This window comes from Dendrobates tinctorius, unplaced genomic scaffold (assembly GCF_039654945.1).
Source record: "Dendrobates tinctorius isolate UK_male_01 unplaced genomic scaffold, ASM3965494v1 ptg000032l, whole genome shotgun sequence".
Classification (NCBI taxonomy): domain Eukaryota; kingdom Metazoa; phylum Chordata; class Amphibia; order Anura; family Dendrobatidae; genus Dendrobates; species Dendrobates tinctorius.
This window is the reverse complement of record NW_027361700.1, coordinates 30950001-30969895: the sequence shown is the minus strand read 5'-3', so window position 1 is coordinate 30969895 and position 19895 is coordinate 30950001. Positions and strand designations below refer to the sequence as shown.

General features: G+C 43.7%; 1 protein-coding gene across 3 annotated transcripts in view; it reads left to right on the top strand.

Annotated features, from left to right (window-relative positions):
* JUP (junction plakoglobin) overlaps window positions 1-19895 on the top strand; it is a 64802-nt gene that overhangs the window by 33264 nt on the left and 11643 nt on the right. For all 3 annotated transcript variants that reach the window (XM_073572703.1, XM_073572704.1, XM_073572702.1), the window contains exons 2-13: window positions 2338-2561; window positions 2877-3127; window positions 3259-3497; window positions 3605-3806; window positions 8307-8451; window positions 9691-9794; window positions 12256-12594; window positions 13132-13287; window positions 14457-14576; window positions 16945-17095; window positions 17177-17298; window positions 17444-17483. In XM_073572703.1, coding sequence (XP_073428804.1) covers window positions 2345-2561; window positions 2877-3127; window positions 3259-3497; window positions 3605-3806; window positions 8307-8451; window positions 9691-9794; window positions 12256-12594; window positions 13132-13287; window positions 14457-14576; window positions 16945-17095; window positions 17177-17298; window positions 17444-17483 — 2086 coding nt within the window. In that variant the 5' untranslated portion in view covers window positions 2338-2344. The remainder of the gene's footprint in view (window positions 1-2337; window positions 2562-2876; window positions 3128-3258; window positions 3498-3604; window positions 3807-8306; window positions 8452-9690; window positions 9795-12255; window positions 12595-13131; window positions 13288-14456; window positions 14577-16944; window positions 17096-17176; window positions 17299-17443; window positions 17484-19895) is intronic.

Below are 19895 nucleotides of genomic sequence, written 5' to 3'. Positions count from 1 at the left end.
CACCAGTCATTTCCTTTATCACCTATGTGCAGGATAGGTGATGACTTGTTGACCGCTGGGACCTGCCCTTAAGGATAGAAGCAGGAATATTCCTCTAACTGGTCACTTTTATACCCGTTACAAAATTGAGTGGTCAATTGGTTCTCTATAGGGCCGAGCATGCCCATTGCCGCTACTTACTAACCGGGATAAAGGTGCCCATTCTGCCGATTAGTGATGGTCCCAGTGGTCGGACACCTCACACATCAACAAGTTATCGCATATCACTGGACAACTCTTCTAATAGTTTTTTGTTTTATATGGTCCAGTAGGTCCTTCAAACATAGCAGTTATCTAATCCAGTAGTAAGAAGCTGATCAGTTTGCTTGTAGTATGGCTTTAGCATCACTTGATGAGCTTAGAATAAGGCGTATTTGCCAACTTTCTCAGAATAAGGAAAGACCTTGCGGAAGAGTCTGCAATTTTCCCAGGCCTTGCCGGACTTGCACAAAACTTTCCAGAAACTAGGTTTTCGTTTTCAAACAGATACTTTAACATCAAGCGTCCAGGAGTAGTATGTAATAAGGCCATTTGGCTTCCATGCAATTATACTTTCTCAAAGTGTTTTTCAAAGTTGTCTAGGTCTTATACTGTAGTTGGTACAGTCTCCTTGCGTAGTAAGATTTTTAGGACAGGCTATACACCCTGAGAAGGCAAATTTGCTTTCCACAAAGGATAATAAAATATTGTAGATCTCTGGTGCCACCTATAGATGGCATCCACCTCATAAACAGACCTCGTCACACAAATAGTTTGCACCAACCATAGTCTGCTTTGGGGCACATTGTGTTTTTCAAGGAAAAAAACATAGAATTTTACAGCACCAGCAAAGTGAATGAATAGGATTTCTGGTGCTCATATTTTCTTTGTGATTTGATCCTTCAAAGCATGTGTTTTTGTTTTGTTTTTCCCATTTAGTTGAATGGAGGAAAAAAAAATGCACATTAAAATTGTGTCAAAGTGTGTATTTTACACAGCGGTTTTGGTGCTGAAAAAATCTGCTTCAAATACTCAGTGTGCATATATATATACACTGTATATTAAGGAAGGTTGAGATATCCTGCCAAGATGCTATGCTCGGCCATTGAGGTGTTTTCCAGTCTTCTGACATGGAGATACTTTCCTTCCTCATTGTAGGCAGAACTAGGTTTGAACACTTTACTATGACTGATGAGTTGATGGGGAGGAGAACACTCTGGAGGATCTGGAAAAGTTCTGATGTATGGCCAAAAATGAGACCATGTATGGCCAATGTTCAAAAGAAACTATACATCACTTCTCTCCTGTTAACCACTGCCATGAAACATCACTCGACAGATGTAGGATATTTTGGTGGATCTAAGTGCCATGGCCAAGTAAAGTTGGATGGATTTGACCACGGATATATATTGTCATCCTTGTCAGAGTAACTTTGATATTCATCTCCTAGAGCTTGGCTCTATTGGCCGACTCTTCTGTTCTTTATATTGATCTCGTACTGTTTGTTTGCTCTGAAGTCTTGTCTTTTGCCATGAAAGCTCACTGATGATGATTTTCTCCACAGTGAAGAGGATCAGGGGTGTGATAATGGGATTTTTGGCTTGCCAATTCCTTTAAAGCCCTGAGACTGCTCAGCTTCTATCCCAATTCCAAGACCATCTTTAAAAATGCATTTTGCAGAGCATCTGCTGATATCAAACTGGGAATATTGTCTTCCAGCATCTGTTCTTTCCAGGCCCCTCTCTAAAGTTGTAGCTACCCAACAGTGTATTCAGCCATTAATGGCATTGCTTAATGAGCGTATTGCTATTAACATGGCGATGGAGAACGTAGTATAGCGTGCCGTCTGTGTTTCTCCAACTTTGTTGTGTATAGTATATCTGAACGTTCGGCGGAGACCCACTGTGTGCCACCCAATGCATTGCCTTTGCTCCGCGAATCGCTGCCGCTTTTTTCCCATCCTATTGCTACACGCCAGCTGTCTCCTGCAGAAAACATTTTCACCAAGCACGCCAGCTGTAAATGCCTTGTGAGGTTTTTGTGTTTTCCTCTCTGGAGCAGCGGAATATCTCCCAAACGTAGGAACTGTTCCTAAAAGGGGCAGAACATATCACTTTATCTATATTATAGTATATTTAGGCAGCATTGCCTGTACGGTTTGCTTCATACCTAGCCTGTGGATTTTGGGTCTTGTGCTTATGTTTAGGTACTGGTTCTCTTAGCAAACAGATGGCTTCTCGTGGACGCGGCGCACTGTGTGTATTGTGGGCAAATTAGCTAAGTAGACATAACTGATCCTCGTGGTTTTCTTCTCCACAGAAGTAGAATGGAGTTAATCGAGGTAGCGGAGCGGCCCATTAAGGTCACGGAGTGGCAGAAATCTTACACCTATGATTCCGGCATCAACTCTGGAATTAACACCTCGGCACCATCACTGAACGGCAAGACCGTGCTGCTGGACGATGACGACTTTGGCTATTCTCAACAGTACACCACTGTGAAGACCACCACGTACTCCCAGCAGCAGCAACAGCAAGGACCAGGTATCTTCTTTAGGAATGAATGGCACTTTTCTCAATTTACAGGGGTTGTTCACTACCTGGGAAGTCCCACTTGTAAAATAAAAACACCATACCACGCTTTCTTCCCTCTTTGGCGCTGCTTCAGCAAATTTCAGCATTAGAGCTCCTAGGGCTCGCTTGAAATTGTTATGCCACCTGAGCCTGGCAGGCACCATCACTACTTCCATTTTCATACATTAAACCTTAATTCGGACTGTTGTAGATACTGTTGGGTTACTGAGAAATTTCAAGGGTTTTTAATTTGGGGTTTTCGTCGTCTTTTCCTTCATCTCATAGATATGGAGTCCCAGCTTGCCATGACACGAGCCCAGCGTGTTCGTGCAGCTATGTATCCAGAAACTGTGGAAGACTCATCTTACCTATTGACAACACAAATTGACGGGCAACAGACCAATGTGCAGAAACTTGCCGAACCTTCACAGATGCTGAAATCTGCCATTGTCCACCTCATTAACTACCAAGATGATGCTGAACTGGCCACCCGCGCCATCCCTGAACTGACCAAACTCCTGAACGATGAGGATCCGGTAAGGTCGCATCAAATCTAGAGAAATACGGTTAGGGGAAATTTTTGAGCAGACTAACCTTGAGCGATATAAAGGTAGAGTCCAGGAATATTGATCTAAGTGACACAAGTGTCCTCATTTTATTCCCTCAGGTGGTAGTGAGCAAGGCCTCCATGATTGTTAACCAGCTCTCCAAAAAGGAAGCATCCCGCAGAGCACTGATGCAGTCCCCACAGATCGTTGCAGCCGTTGTACGTACCATGCAGAACACAAGTGACATGGAAACTGCCCGTTGTACTACCAGCATTTTGCACAACTTGTCCCACCATCGAGAAGGGCTTTTGTCCATTTTCAAGTCTGGAGGAATTCCTGCTCTGGTTCGAATGCTTAGGTAACCACCCCATCAAGCCTTGGTCTCGATTAGACCATTAAAACCAATGTTTGTTTGTTTTTTTCTATACAGGTATCACAATTTAATCTTTTATTTTTATGTTCTAGCTCTCCCGTGGAGTCAGTGCTATTTTATGCCATCACGACTCTGCACAATCTCCTGCTCTACCAGGAAGGTGCCAAGATGGCCGTACGTTTGGCTGATGGACTGCAAAAAATGGTCCCATTGCTTAACAAGAATAACCCCAAATTTTTGGCCATTACAACAGATTGTCTTCAACTCTTAGCATATGGAAATCAGGAGAGCAAGGTGAGGCGACATGGCGTTTTTTTTTTTAATCGTATGAACATACATTTCAACATCCTATAAGGATAAACAACGAACAATAAACAGTGATTGAAAAGAACAAAGGAGCAAAAATCAGAGGCGACATGACGTAGCGAAAACTGAAACTATAGCACCCAAAGTTGAGCATGGATTTAGACTAGCCAATCCACCGCATTAAATGAGTGCTGATTTGGCTTTGTCGAAGCCAATCGGCTGACACTTAACAGCCTTTTTAGATTTGCTGATCTCGCTTCCATACACACTGATAGTTAATACGATTAATCTGTGTGCATAGCCAGTTTTCTCAGCAGCACAAGTCCTATTTACACAGGAAGATGTGCTGCCGAGAACAGAGATAATTGCACAAGCGTAAAAATAATTTTACCCAATGAGTGAGCATTTTGCCTATCAGGTGATTGACAGCCTGTCTACAGTCTGAGTATGGGGAAATGCACATTCCTAGCAAAGATCACTCCTGATAGTTTGTCTTATGGGGCGGATACATTCTGTACACCAGTATTAAAGGGCTTGCTGAAATATGATGCTCCAAATTCATGAAAAGGTGCACACCAGTTAGTGAATTTGGTGCATCCTCTCTGTGGCATGCACTTCCATTGAGCCTCACCAGCAATGCTACTCCAGAAATGCTTTTACTATTATTTATTATGGATTACTTGTATAGTGTCTTCATATTTCTCAATGCTTTACATAAATTAATGGCGGAAACCCACGCAAATATAAGGAAAACATACAAACTCCTGCAGATGTTGTACTTGGTTGGATTTGAATCCAGGACCCCAGTGCTGCAAAGGAACAGTACTAACCACTGAGCCACCACTTTTCAAAATGCTGACACTTTTGCAATATTTGACAGTTTGATGTAGCCACACTACGCCCAGCCCTGCAGTGACTGCTCCCAACTCACCCCACATTGATGGAGCCACTTCAGATTGGCATGAAAACGCCAAATGTTACAAAAACTTTTGCACAACATTTTTGCAACCTAAAATCATTTTGCACCAATTTTCTGGTTTCAAAGCTTTGATGAATTCGAGCCCTTAGGGTCCCGTTACACATAGCGACGCTCCAGCGATCCCGACAACAATACGACCTGGTAAGGATCGCTGATATGTTGCTACATGGTCGCTAGTGAGCTGTCAAACAGGCAGATCTACTCAGCGACGCAGCAACGATTCGGCGATCCCTCGGCGGTCGTTGGGACCTTGTCACACAGCAGCTATTCTGACGACTCAGACCTCGATAGGCGTGCTTCAACGAGGTCGCTCGTTGTTGTTATGGCGTCAAACACAGGGATGCATGCTGGCCAGCGGGATGCCAACGGTCAAAAAATGGCCTAGGACATTTGAGCACGATCAGTGATATCCAGCGGGGGGGGAGTGATCGCTGCTATGTGTCACATGTAGCGAGATCGCTGGCAAGGTCGCTGTTGCGTCAAAAAACCTGTGAAGTTTCAGCGATCTCGCTAACGATCTCGCTATGTATGACGGGGCCTTTACTGTCGCTTATTGAGACCTGGCATGATGGAACAGACTTAGTCTGTTATCTTGGTGATTTTTTTTTTTAATCTTATATGTGTATTAGTAGATAGTCTTGTGCTTTCTGTCCCTTCAATTTAGCCTCTGAGATTTCCACTGAGCAGAACTACTGACCTCAAAAGTGATACCCTTTTAAGGGAGGTTTCTCAGGGTAAACTGGCCATCAAAAATGGGAAAACACATTGGTATGGGTGAGTTCATACATTCATGGCATCTTTGGGCTTAAAAAGTGGACTCTGCAGAATAACCCTGTCCCATTGTGCTAAACACAATTTATATTAAACATCTATTACAATATTTCTTTGCTCCCTCAGCTAGAAGTCAGACACCGGTCTACGGATGTTATTTGTATGCTCGCTTTGTCCTTGATTCTAAGAAACAGATGCGTACCGCGACCGCGCCTATTGTAACAAGCTGCCGTCCAAACCACATAATCAAGCATCAAAGGCTTCAATATCTGTGTTTTGGGAAGATCTGCAATGTCAAATGAATAACTGTGGCAAGAGAGCACATTACTACCACCAACACAACCTCCTTCCCACCTCGCAACCCCCCCCCCCCCCCAAAAAAAAAAATGCTATCTAATTACAGAGCAAGGTGGTGAGAGCAGTTTTGAATGGTTCTTGGATCAACTATCTATAAATATCTACTCAGAACTAATCCTGTGTGTATCTGGGTAATGATATCATATCCCCAGTGTATGCGCACTAATCAGTGCCTTCCGCATTCCCGGTTTGGCCTTGCCATTTATATTCTGCAGTAAGAAATGTGATCTTGCAGTAAACATGACTTTGTCACCAAATGTATGTACAGACCATGTGCGGTTTGACAGATCGGCTTCAATCACTTTGAAGGAGCTGTGCTGCACCATCAGACACAACCCATGGACAGGAGAGGCACTATATCTTAAAAAAGCAGACATTTGAAGTTATAAATAATATCCAGAAACTGCACCTCTTTTGGCAATGTCTGGACCTGGTATTTATGCCTGGGCCTATTCAAGTGAATATAATATCACCAACAACCTATGGACAAGAGTGGTGCAGTTTCTGGGTCAATAATAGACCATTTTTATGAGAATTCATCACCTTTACATCTATGAGAAGATTCCAACCTCCCAGCTATGGAGGTCTTCATTTTCTGATTGGCCTCTAATTCTACAGTTGTGGCCAAAAGTATTGACACCCCTGCAATTCTGTCAGATAATACTCAGTTTCTTCCTGAAAATGATTGCAAACACAAATTCTTTGGTATTATTATCTTCATTTAATTTGTCTTAAATGAAAAAAACACAAAAAGAATTGTCCTAAAGCCAAATTGGATATAATTCCACACCAAACATAAAGAGGGTGGACAAAAGTATTGGCACTGTTCGAAAAATCATGTGATGCTTCTCTAATTTGTGTAAGTAACAGCACCTGCAACTTACCTGTGGCACCTAACAGGTGTTGGCAATAACTAAATCACACTTGCAGCCAGTTGACATGGATTAAAGTTGACTCAACCTCTGTCCTGTGTCCTTGTGTGTACCACATTGAGCATGGAGAAAAGAAAGAAGACCAAAGAACTGTCTGAGGACTTGACAAACCAAATTGTGAGGAAGCATGAGCAATCTCAAGGCTACAAGTCCATCTCCAAAGACCTGAATGTTCCTGTGTCTACCGTGCGCAGTGTCATCAAGAAGTTTAAAGCCCATGGCACTGTGGCTAACCTCCCTAGATGTGGACGGAAAAGAAAAATTGACAAGAGATTTCAGCGCAAGATTGTGCGGATGTTGGATAAAGAACCTCGACTAACATCCAAACAAGTTCAAGCTGCCCTGCAGTCCGAGGGTACAACAGTGTCAACCCGTACTATCCGTCGGCTTCTGAATGAAAAGGGACTGTATGGTAGGAGACCCAGGAAGACCCCACTTCTTACCCCGAGACATAAAAAAGCCAGGCTGGAGTTTGCCAAAACTTACCTGAAAAAGCCTAAAACGTTTTGGAAGAATGTTCTCTGGTCAGATGAGACAAAAGTAGAGCTTTTTGGGCAAAGGCATCAACATAGAGTTTACAGGAGACAAAAAGAGGCATTCAAAGAAAAGAACATGGTCCCTACAGTCAAACATGGAGGTTCCCTGATGTTTTGGGGTTGCTTTGCTGCCTCTGGCACTGGACTGCTTGACCGTGTGCATGGCATTATGAAGTCTGAAGACTACTAACAAATTTTGCAGCATAATGTAGGGCCCAGTGTGAGAAAGCTGGGTCTCCCTCAGAGGTCTTGGGTCTTCCAGCAGGACAATGACCCAAAACACACTTCAAAAAGCACTAGAAAATGGTTTGAGAGAAGGCACTGGAGACTTCTAAGGTGGCCAGCAATGAGTCCAGACCTGAATCCCATAGAACACCTGTGGAGAGATCTAAAAATGGCAGTTTGGAGAAGGGACCCTTCAAATATCAAGGACCTGGAGCAGTTTGCCAAAGAAGAATGGTCTAAAATTCGGGCAGAGCATTGTAAGAAACTCATTGATGGTTACCGGAAGCGGTTGGTCGCAGTTATTTTGGCTAAATGTTGTGCAACCAAGTATTAGACTGAGGGTGCCAATACTTTTGTCTGGCCCATTTTTGGAGTTTTGTGTGAAATGATCAATGTTTTGCTTTTTGCTTCATTCTCTTTTGTGTTTTTTCATTTAAGACAAATTAAATGAAGATAATACCAAAGAATTTGTGTTTGCAATCATTTTCAGGAAGAAACTGAGTATTATCTGACAAAATTGCAGGGGTGTCAATACTTTTGGCCACAATTGTACCTTACAAAAGGGTATCACTAAAGGGTGAAGTACGCGAGCAGAAAACGCAGAAATTAATGGCAATGTTTTTTTTATGTGTTGTAGTAACCTTGAATAAAGGTCTATTAAACTAACTCGCACCCTACATCTCCACAGCTCATCATCCTGGCCAACGGAGGACCCCAAGGTCTTGTGCAGATCATGAGGACATACAACTACGAGAAGCTTTTGTGGACCACCAGCAGGGTGCTAAAAGTCTTGTCCGTCTGCCCAAGCAACAAGCCCGCCATAGTTGAAGCTGGTAAGGAGTTTGTCGTGACCCATTTGGCACTAAAGTGTTTGAGTGGTAGAAGAACGTATTTGTCCACCCTTCCCTTTTCCCCTGTCTGTTTTTAGTCACAAAGCCGTGAGGATAGTAGAAGATCCCAGAGGAATTCTTTGTAGATACAGCTGTGGATGTTATGTTCCATGGCTTCTCGGTTGTGGCCACAACATCTCCTTTCGCTAAATTTGGTTTTCCCAGCCCAGTCTATAAGGTCACAGTTGGAATTTGATTTTCACTTGTTCTACTTGGCTATATGTGAAGATGCCCACGACCACTCGGAACGACATACCATTGGTATTCATGTAAGGTCATGACTTGGTGCTGTTTTTGAAGGGAAACTGCAATGTTTTTCTAATACTGTAGTACCCCTTTAAGACTGTAAGATGATATGGAGACCTCTTGTTAGTGGGAGTGGGGCTTTCTTAGTTTCTGGTGATGTATGACTGAAACTTCTGCATTCTTGTAGAGGAGGAGGACAATTTTCCTTTAATCTGTTATTGTGATTTTTTTTTTTTCCCTGTAATCCTTCTCCACTAATTCCGCTGCTTTCCACTAAGTGAGTCAGCTGCTAGTCCGTCTGTTCTGAGCCGTCAGACATCCCTTTGTGATGTACTTTGGCATGGCTTGAAGGCACCAAGCATGCAAAAGCTGCTCCATAACCTGTCACACATGTCTGCGTGCAGTGCTGGCTCACAAGGGAAGCCCAACCATGTAGTCCTTTTCCCAGGAGTGGAGATCCTAGAAGTCATGTGTTATGGTGTGGAAGTGATTGCCCTCCTTAGTTGTGCAGATCACCAGAGTTTTACTTTCCACATCTGCATTTTCATGTTTGGACAAGCTGTCTTCAAGGTTGAGGTGCTCTGACCCTTCTGCTTATGGTCTATAGATCTAATCAGCTTTTACTCTTGTCTGTAGTATAGAAACTTTATTGGATGTGTTGACCTTGTGTAGCCAAGGGCTGAGCTTATATTCCCACCAGAGTGATATTAGAGCTCTTCATGATCCAAGATGAAAGTGAAAATTACTACTTAGGAATGTTAATAGCACAATCTTTAGTTTTGGCCTGAAGGATTCTGTCACTTTTCAGGCTGTTGTAAACACTAGGACCAGGTACTTGTCACGGCGTGCTTTTTGTGGTTGCCTTGGGTCTCGTCAGCCTTTATATCATTTCTAATCATCCTTTGGTAGCTCTTTAATTGTCTCCTTTGCTTCCAGGAGGAATGCAGGCTCTGGGGAAACATCTTACAAGCTCCAGCCCTAGGCTTGTACAGAACTGCTTGTGGACTCTGAGAAACCTGTCTGATGTGGCCACTAAACAGGTGAGGAACTCGCCATTGGAAAAGTCGATAGTGACTTAAGTGTAGCTGATGTACGGTTGATGTCTACTGGTTGGTGATCTACAGGCATTCTGTAGTCCAGAGTGGCTCTTCACACAAATCTAAATTAGATCTTGTAAGCAGATGGATCCATACTGTATATTTAAGCCTCCGAATTGTGTCCATTTACATTTAAGGAAGTACTCATGTAAAAGTCCAAAAACATCCGTACAGGAACCATATGATTTTGTATAAAGACATGATCTTTGGAGAAATATCTGGTTTCCCTATTTGACAAAAGGGAAGTGTTTTTCGTAAAGATATGGCTTGTGTTAAATGAAGCAATATTCATTATAAGTCAATGATTACACCATGCGCCGTTTACTCACTATTGGCACTGTGACCCATTTCATAAAATTTCATGAGACATACGGGCCTGATGTCATGGGACGTTGTAATCAGCAGATTTCTAATGCGTCCAGATCGCTATGCCGAATCACAGCCATATTGATATGTAGGCGCACCCATTTATTAGCTAGTAGGTCCTTTCTCTAAAAATTACGGAACTGCCTACAAATTTTGCGTATTTACACTTGGTCACCAGGACAGATATGTTCTAGCTGAAGTCGGGCTAATCTGTCCCTCTCCCACCTTCCATCAGGTGTAGATTCTGTACCTTTTAGTGTATATTCACATGTTTCATTTTTGCAGTGGTTTTATTTTTCTCTCCCCCCCCCCAAAAAAAAAACTGGTGGTGTCAGGAAAAGAGTTGTGTACAATATGTACATTTTCACTCTTTTTGTATCATTTTTTACTTGAATTTTTTCATTTGAATGGGTAAAAAGTGCTAAAAAACCAGAAGGGCTCAAAGTACATGCCCAAAAAAACTGCACCGTGTTCGTGAGATTTCAGAAATCCCATTGATTATGCTGGTACTATAACATGCTACGTATTTTGCACATCAAATGCACTATGTAAAATTTTGCAAAAATGCCATGTGTGAACATACCTTTACGGTGATGGTTAAACATTTATTTGCTGTGAGATTTCACTTGAATTGCTCATTGAAAACAAGTATGCTCAGCTAAGGTGAGCGTGTATGTGCAGAAGGACAACGGTAGACCTTCTTTGGAGGTGGTGGGTGGGGAGGGAATGTTGAATGCCAACATGGTTGATGTTGTTTTCATAGAGAAGAGTTCATATACCCTAACAACCATTTACATAGTGTGCTGGAGAGGTGAAGGATAGCGCTTCAACCCTCCTGTGCATGGGTACACAACAAGACACTGGCCCATTCTGAGATACTTGTCTGATCCTGGTAAGGTCCCACCATTGGTGGAATAGATGATCGTCTTCTCTATCACTGATCTCACCACTCCTGGTGCTCTCCATACACAGTTCTCATCTGATCGTTGTGTCTGGGCGTAGATCCAGGCCGTGGGCAGATGTGTTCTGTACAAGTTCCCACCTAGACTTTTACAGGGTGGCCAAATATACTGTCTATCTGCAGTACAATCTTGATTCAACGATGACAGCTAGTGTAGATGATCCCATAAAATGGAGGAGTTTGAGTCGCCCTTATTTTGCTCCTGTGACGAGCTGCAGAACAATATTACAGGCAGCAATTAAACCAAACATAGGTGTGTACGCGGCTGAGTTACTGCGCACACCTTACAAGTAAGCCTGCCGAGGTTTGTGGTTTATAAGCCGACCACACCTCAGCGTGTGTTGGAACACTCGGCCTTGTGTCCTCTCCCATTTATCACCACTTACTCCTTTATTTGTAGCTGCGTAATCCGGAAGAGCGGATACCATCATGCAGCGTTGACCTCATCAGTCATTAAAAATGAGAGATTCTTTACAACCTTTACCCTTCAATAGTCCTTCTTTGTATACAGCAGCTGTGTCAGTCATTCCTTCATGTTTTACTCTGTGCAAGAAAAAGTTTCTTGGGAAACCATCAGCAAGCGGCTGTAAACGGATCTCATTTATATTTTATTCTGTCTAGTACAGATGTTAAAGAACCTGAAAAATTCCTGTGTGAATTCCTAATTACCTGCAAGTGTTTGTGGTCATGGGTGCTGTTGGTATTTAGGTGTTATGCTGGCCATTCACATTATATAGCTGTCAGCAGTACGTTTGGCTGATCTCTCCCGATTTCCCCAGGCTCAGCCTTTCTCACCTGCCAGCAACTTATCTCCAAATGGAGATGGCGATTAAATGTAATCACTCTATCCTTATGTCTCCTGACGTCAGTAGTGGCTCCCATACAGGTGAGATGATCAGCCAAAATTGACAGCTTTGGCTACCTTTTGTCTAATGTGCATGGAGACCTTCAGTGTGTTATGCCACCATATGGCACATTGATAAATGTATAAATTATTTTCCAGGATTCGTCATATCCGTCACGGTGCAGAGTTCAGTTTTCCTTCATAGTTACAATGATTATTGCTTTTATTTGCAGGAGGGCCTGGACAATGTGCTGAAGATCCTGGTGAACCAGCTGAGCTCAGACGACGTCAATGTCCTGACCTGCGCGACTGGTACTCTGTCCAACCTGACTTGCAACAACAGCCGCAACAAAACTCTGGTCACCCAAAGCAACGGGGTGGAATCTCTGATCCACACCATCCTCCGAGCAAGTGACAAGGACGACATTGCTGAGCCCGCAGTCTGCGCTCTCCGACATCTCACTAGTCGTCACTCTGATGCAGAGGTGGCTCAGAACTCAGTGAGACTTCACTATGGCATCCCAGCCATTGTCAAACTGATCGGCCAACCCTTCCAGTGGCCTCTGGTCAAGGTAAGATGGCACTAGTGTAGATTGCCTGGGTAGCTTGTAAAGCTTCCATTGGATGCAATAATAAATCCGTTTTCATTGAGCTGCCTCTAGTGGCGGCTGATGGCAGCATTTACGGCATCACTTAAAGAGGTATTCTCATCTCCAAAATCCTATCCCAATATGTAGTAAGTGTAGTAATAATAATAGCAAATAACTCCAATTAGAAATGTTGTATAGTTTTTCTGATTTGCTATGTATTTCCTCATGTGCAGGCATTGCAGGACCTTAGGTATCCATGGTTACGGCCACTGAAATAGTGGCAGCTAGTTGCTAGAGGTCATAACCATAGATATCTAAGGTCCTGCAATGCCTGCACATGAGGAAAGATACATAGTCAATCAGAAAAACTACACTACATTTCTATTTGGAGGTATTTGCTAATATTATTATGATTACGCCTGCCACATATTGGGATAAGATCTTGGAAATGGGAGTACCCTTTTAACTGGGGCTGGTTTTTCTCCTGTATGCTTTAATTATCATTTGTCGAATTTACAGGCAACCATTGGCTTGATCAGAAACCTGGCGCTGTGTCCTGCCAATCACGCCCCACTTCATGATGCCGGGGTCATCCCCCGTCTGGTGCAGTTGCTGGTTAAAGCTCACCAGGATGCACAGAGACACGCAGCGTCAGGAACCCAGCAGCCGTACACGGTGAGTTCAGGGGGTCGTCATATGGCGGTGCCGTGTTTTGTTGCATGCTTGACATACAGTGCACTGGTTTTTGGATGGGTTGTAAGCTGTGATATGTCCATGGGCCACAACAGATCAGACCAGTTCCTGTGTAGTCATCACTCTCCGAAGAAAGTCGCTGCTGGATCTCAATGTCTTTTTTTTTTTTTTTTTTTTCTTTTCTTCAATCTGGTTTGGCAGATATGAACGCTACCCATCCTAGTATGTAGGGAGACCCACTGTGGGTTTCTACATTCTATTTGGGGGAGGGAAGTTGCCTACATACTGGTGGGTTGTTGGGGAGACTTAAGGGGGTTGTACCTGATCAGAAAAACATGATGGTAGATGTTAAGGACGGATCGAGCATGTCTCATCCCTTGTTCCTGGGGGAAGATGAGAAGCTTCTGGCTGCCGCTTACTTCATCCCCAATGGGAAAAAAAAAGCCTGTAGCCCACATACTGGATCAGAATAATATGGCTGCTTTCCTAAGGAAAAAAAACCCAAAACAATCCCATTCACTTAATGGGAGCTGAGGTGCAATGCCACATACAACCTGGTGTGGTGGCATTTATGGGGGAAGGTACTTTTCTGTATAAGTGTACAACTTGGAGAAAAAAGGATTTAGTTCAGCTCACCCCTCATTGATGCTGCAGCAATGTCCGAGCAAGGACACGTCTCCACTTGGATGTCTTGGAATACTTCATAGAAAAAGGAAAGTCCATTTTTCTATGAAATAAGTGTACAACCCCTTTGTGGTAAGGCCTCTGAGACCGAGTTTGTGGAGAACGAAGGGCCCACATATTGGTCTTCGAGGGCCCTTTGATGAAGGCGTCTGGAGGGCAAAAATGTAATTTTGCCTTTCCTTCTACCACTCGTCCTCTGCACCTTTTTAGTTCTGTGGACGTTGGAGTTCCGTGGCATGTTTTAGCTGCCAGGATTACATTTATGCCGCCTGTCTCCTTTGCGTCTAAATGTTTTATTCAGGGGAGAGCCGAAGTCTCGCTCACATCCCCAAGTACGAACATGCTGAATATTGTCACCATCCCTTACATCTGACAACATGAATTTTTCATGTCCAGCCATTCTCTTGATTCATGGTGCTAAGTAGAGTGGAAAACGTTAGTCGTCATCTGTCATACTATTTCCCCAGGATGGTGTCAGAATGGAGGAGATTGTGGAAGGCTGCACCGGAGCCCTGCACATCTTGGCCCGCGAGCCCATGAATCGCATGGAAATCTACAGACTCAACACCATTCCCTTGTTTGTACAGGTAATGATGCATGACGCCTGCGTGACTCACCGGTGATAGGACTGGTGGGTTGTACGGTGGGTGCACAGGTTAGGGGTTCACATATTTATAGGGTTGTTTCATGAAAGCCAAGTGTTCCATATGCCCTATTGAGGTGTGTCCATATGTAATCCCGGGGGCGAAATTGTGGATGGAACTCCACTGTTGGAGCTAAGTTTAGTGCTTAAAGGGGGCGACCTATGCTCCTGTAAAAAAAAATAATCAAAAGGGACTTCCTTGCCTGTCAGGCAAGCAAATCAAAACATGAGCGATCAATCAAACTAAAACTGCTAGTGCAAGCCAGAGAAACTACCTCTGGAGGCAGAGACTCGGGAAGTGCTCCGTCACACCCAGAGCACTTAATGGCTCATTTGCATCTGAATCGCAGCACTAATTTCTGGGGAATACAGCAACACATAGAAGATCTAAAGATGTCAGTGGATTTAGTTTGTAAAGATCTGCATGTGATTTTTTTGGGGGGGGGGGGAATTGTCTTCAGCACACAAGCATGCTCTGAAAACGTCTTATCCGAGCACGTTCACCCATCAATACGCACAAGCAGTTTTTCTTTATTATACGGTTATCGTCCAATTGGCCAACTTTAGGCCCATAGTACAGACTGTCATAAAATGGCCATTAGTCTGCTATGGGGTTAAAGGGTAGATTGTGGGGCATTTGGCTGAGATGCTTTCGCTGCAAAAATTTGGATAGTATGGAATTTAATTTGGAATAATGGACTTTCATGTGTTTGATCCATCCTCATGGGCTTGTCATTTCGAGTTCGGGAACATGCAATAGCATGTCAAAAAGCAAAATTTTTAATATTCTCCTAAAAAATTGTCCTACATGCCTAAGAACTGGCTAATGGGGCCGTATGAAATTAGGAATACAGCGCCACTCTTGTTCGTGGCCGTGCCTGGTGTTGCGCGTCAAGTGAATAAAGCTGAAATGTTAGGGACAGCCCATAATGGCGCAGTCTCTATAATAAATTCCTTTTCAATTATCCGAATATTTAACCTAGGCTATAACGTATTGCAGTAAGGAGTCTCATATGGTTTATGAAACCCAGAGGTGTCTGCTCTCGCCCATAAAAAGATGGCGTGCTCCGATGGTGCTTTATTGCTATAGAACAGAAATCCTGTCCCCAAGAGCGCGTTGTCCTGATGCTGAATAGTCGCCCTTTTCCTGACCTTGGCCATTAGGCCCGGTGTGATGGCTGCTGGAAGCCTCGCCGTAGGCAATAAATGCTGACAAATGTGGCAGCAGAGGAAGTGTTGTGCGGCCGTGGTCCCTGGATATTCCAGCGCTAGCCGCTGCCCGCGGTAATTGATTAGTATAGGAGTCCTGCGCTGGAAGAATCCCGCCTCATTAATTAGTCATTTGTGCATCTAATTGCTCCATTAACTTGATCCATATTTCCGGGATGTTGATGGGCAGAGTTACTGTTAAAACCGAGGTTTGTTCAGCGAGACCTGGAGGATCAATACGCAGTGTATGAGATCTGCGTATATAGTGTATATAACCCCTAATGCTCCAATACAGTGGGGGATGGGAGGTGGGCTACGTGGTTATAGGAAGCATTCACTGTCACCTGATTTACTGCTATGGCACAATACCACACACATATGGACGTGTACAGTGGTATGTAAAAGTTTGGGCACCCCTGGTCAAAATTATTATTTTCATCTTTAACTTGCTTAACTGTTCATAAGTTATTTCGACCAGGGGTGCCCAAACTTTTACATGCCACTGTATATAGGGAACCTAGGCGCATTTTTATTATTGTATTGACCTACCTACATCCGAGATAGTCAGTGGACTAAATGATAGCAGACTCCTAAATGCATTAATTGGGAGGTGAGGGAACGCTCAGCTATTTAATGTATTTAGGGGTCTCAAAACTCCCCTTTCCTTTTTCCTATTGAAAGTAACATGAACACCTGGCTGAAACCGTCCTAATAAATAATACCGCCACACAGTGCTGACAGAACACTGATCCGGCTATGAATCATCCTACAGAGTGTGATGGAGTCCACCGGATATTTGTCGCTTTTGACCCACCTAAAATCCACGCCTAAGCTAAATAAGAGTGGCAATAAATAATACTGCCACACAGAGCTCAAGTAACACTGATTGGGTCCTAGCTTTACAACCTAGTAGTTAATTTCTGCTCTGAATCATTTGTGTTGAAGTCCACAGGGTATTGGCCCCTTTTGCCTTCCTTAAATTGTTTTCAAGACTAGATGAGCGCCTCATTACATATTGGCGGCATACATAATCCCGTATACGTGTGCAGGCGGAGGCTTTGTGATCACTGTTCCTACTAACAATGGTTTCTGATCCCGTGCAGCTCCTATACTCCCCAGTAGAGAACATCCAGAGAGTGGCGGCAGGAGTGCTGTGCGAGCTGGCGCAGGACAAAGAGGCGGCCGAGACCATTGATGCGGAGGGAGCCTCCGCTCCACTTATGGAGCTCCTGCATTCCCGTAATGAGGGCACAGGTGAGACTCGTAGGGGTTTTGCCGTGTGTGACCTCCTGTGGTTGCAGAGCTGTTGACCTTAGTTTTCCCCTTCTTGCCCAGCCACCTACGCCGCTGCTGTCCTGTTCCGTATCTCTGAGGACAAGAACCCTGATTACAGGAAGAGAGTGTCGGTGGAACTGACTAATGCAATCTTCCGCCAGGACCCCGCAGCCTGGGATGCGGTAAGTAATCAGAGCTCCGCTAGACTGGCTGTATTGACGCTGCTATTTATATTCGGACGATTAGGGTTCCCATGCACGTTCCATCTGCAGATCATCACGTCAAGTCTGTATGGGGAAAAGCTGATGATTTTCTTTTCTCTTGTAGGCTCAAAGCATGATCCCCATTGGAGATCCTTACCCAGATGGTAAGTTGTGGAGCCTATTTGTAGCTCCGCTCCCGCTGGCACAGCAGAACAGCTTTTTAAGAAGACTTTTTTTTCCTATTGAGACTTAACATTAAAGGGACTATTTCATGGGCTATACCCATTTTCATATTCCATATTAACTCCTTAAAGACCGTTTTGTTTTTGTGTAGCGAGCTGACTGTTTTATTTATACTAATTTTAGTTGGGTTTTTTCCCTAAGGTCAAAGGGGATGATTCAAATTTTTATATTTTAAATTTGTTTTTTGTCTGTTTCAAATATATACTTTTTTTTTTTTCCAATTGTGCATCAGAACCTACTATGCATTGGCTACAGAGATGGCAGTGATTGGGACATTCAGTAGCCCACCGACTGCCATGATAACTCATCGGTGCCCCACAATCAAGTCATGGTGGTGGAGATGGGAACCCATGTGCTTGATCAACGGTGTGCAATTCATTTAAATGTCACTGGCATAGACTGTCTGTGGAATTGAAGTGGTCAACAGCAGCGAGTGGAACTGAGCTCTTTTGAATGCTGCTGTTAGCCACTTAAATGCTACAGTAAGTCTATGCCAGTGACATTTTGATAACTGCACACCAATGATAGAGCACACGCGCTCCCATCAGTATCCCCTTTACGACTGCTAATGTACTATTGCGTCAGCGGTCGGTGTCCCCTGCTTTATGGTGGGCTCCGGTGGTGAGCCCACCTTAAAGCCGCAACATGTCAGCTGGTATAAACAGCGGACATGTGCCCGCAATAGGCAGGAGTGGAATCGCAATCCGCCCGCGCCTATTAACTACAAATCCCGCTGTCAAACGCTGACAGCGGGCATTTAACTAGTGCTTCCGGCGCCCAGCCAGAAATGAGTGCATCGTCGACCCCCTTCATGTGATCAGGGGTCAGCGACGCATTGCCTTGACAACCAGAGGTCTCAGAGACCTCCATGGTTATTGCCAGCAGAGGGTGGCGCTCATAGCGATCTGAGCATCGCCTATATGTAGCAGAGCCGATCAAGTATGGCATGCTTCTAGCCTCCCATGGAGGCTATTGAAGCGTGCCAAAAGTAAAAAAAAAAAAAAAAAGTGTTTAAAGATAAAAAAAATAAAAAAAACCTAAGTTAAAATCACCCCCCTTTCGCCCCAATCAAAATAAAACAATAAAATAAAATCACACATACACATATTGGGTATCGCCGCGTTCAGAATCATCCGATCGGTCATTAAAAAACATGATTAACCCGATCGCTAAACGGCATAGCAAGAAAAAAAATTCAAAACGTCAGAATTACTTTTTTTTTTCGTTCACCGCGACATTGCATTAAAATGCAATAATGGGCGATCAAAAGACCGTATCTGCACAAAAATGGTATCATTAAACGTCAGCTTGGGGCGCAAAAAATAATCCCTGAGATCATGAAAAATGGAGACGCTACGGGCCTCGGAAAATTGCGTTTTTTTGTTTTGTTTTTAAGCAAACTTTGGAATTTTTTTTCACCAAACACGTCTAGGTTCTCTTTTATCTATGAACTCGTAATGACCTGGAGAATCATAATGGCAGGTCAGTTTTAACATTTAGGGCATGTACTCACGTATGCAGAATATTCCTGACTGAAAACTGGATTCCTTCCCAGAAAATGCGCATTTTTTTCCGCGTTTTTTTCCGGAGCGTCCCCAGTCTCATAGAAAATAGTTAGAAATGCGGATTTTTCCGCGAAATGAGCATGCTGCATTTTTTACCGCGGAAAAAAACGCATCAATATGCAAAAAAAGTGAAGAATTCATTAAAATGAATGGGATGCTTCTTGCAAGCGGTTTTTAAGTGTTTTTGCCGGTAAAAACGCGAAAAAAAAAACGCTTACGTGTGCACACACCCTTAATGAACCGAGCAAAAAAGCCAAACAAAAAACAAGTGTGGGATTGCAATTTTTTTTGCAATTTCACCGCACTTGGAATTTTTTTCCCGTTTTCTGTTACACAACATAGTAAATCCAATGGTGTCGTTCCAAAGTACAACTAGTCCCGCAAAAAATAATCCATCACATGGCCATATTGACGGAAAAATAAAGTTATGGCTCTGGAGGGAAGGGAAGGGAAAAACTAAAAATCGAAAAAAGCTCAGGTCATTAAGGGGGTATGTACAGTGCCTTGCCTAAGTATTTAAACCTGCCCCCACGCCCACTTGACTTTGTATCTGTTTTGTTACATGACAACCTGGGCCTTTAACGGTAGGTGCACACGGTCAGTAATTGGCAGTGCTTTGGACGCAGTACATGTCCGCTGTGTCCAAAGCGCTGCCGGCTTTTGAACGCAGGTGATTCCACATGTGCTCACTGAACCGTGCGGAATCGCCTATGTGCAGAAGCCGGCAGCGCTTTGGACACAGCGGACATGTGCTGCGGAATCACCGCG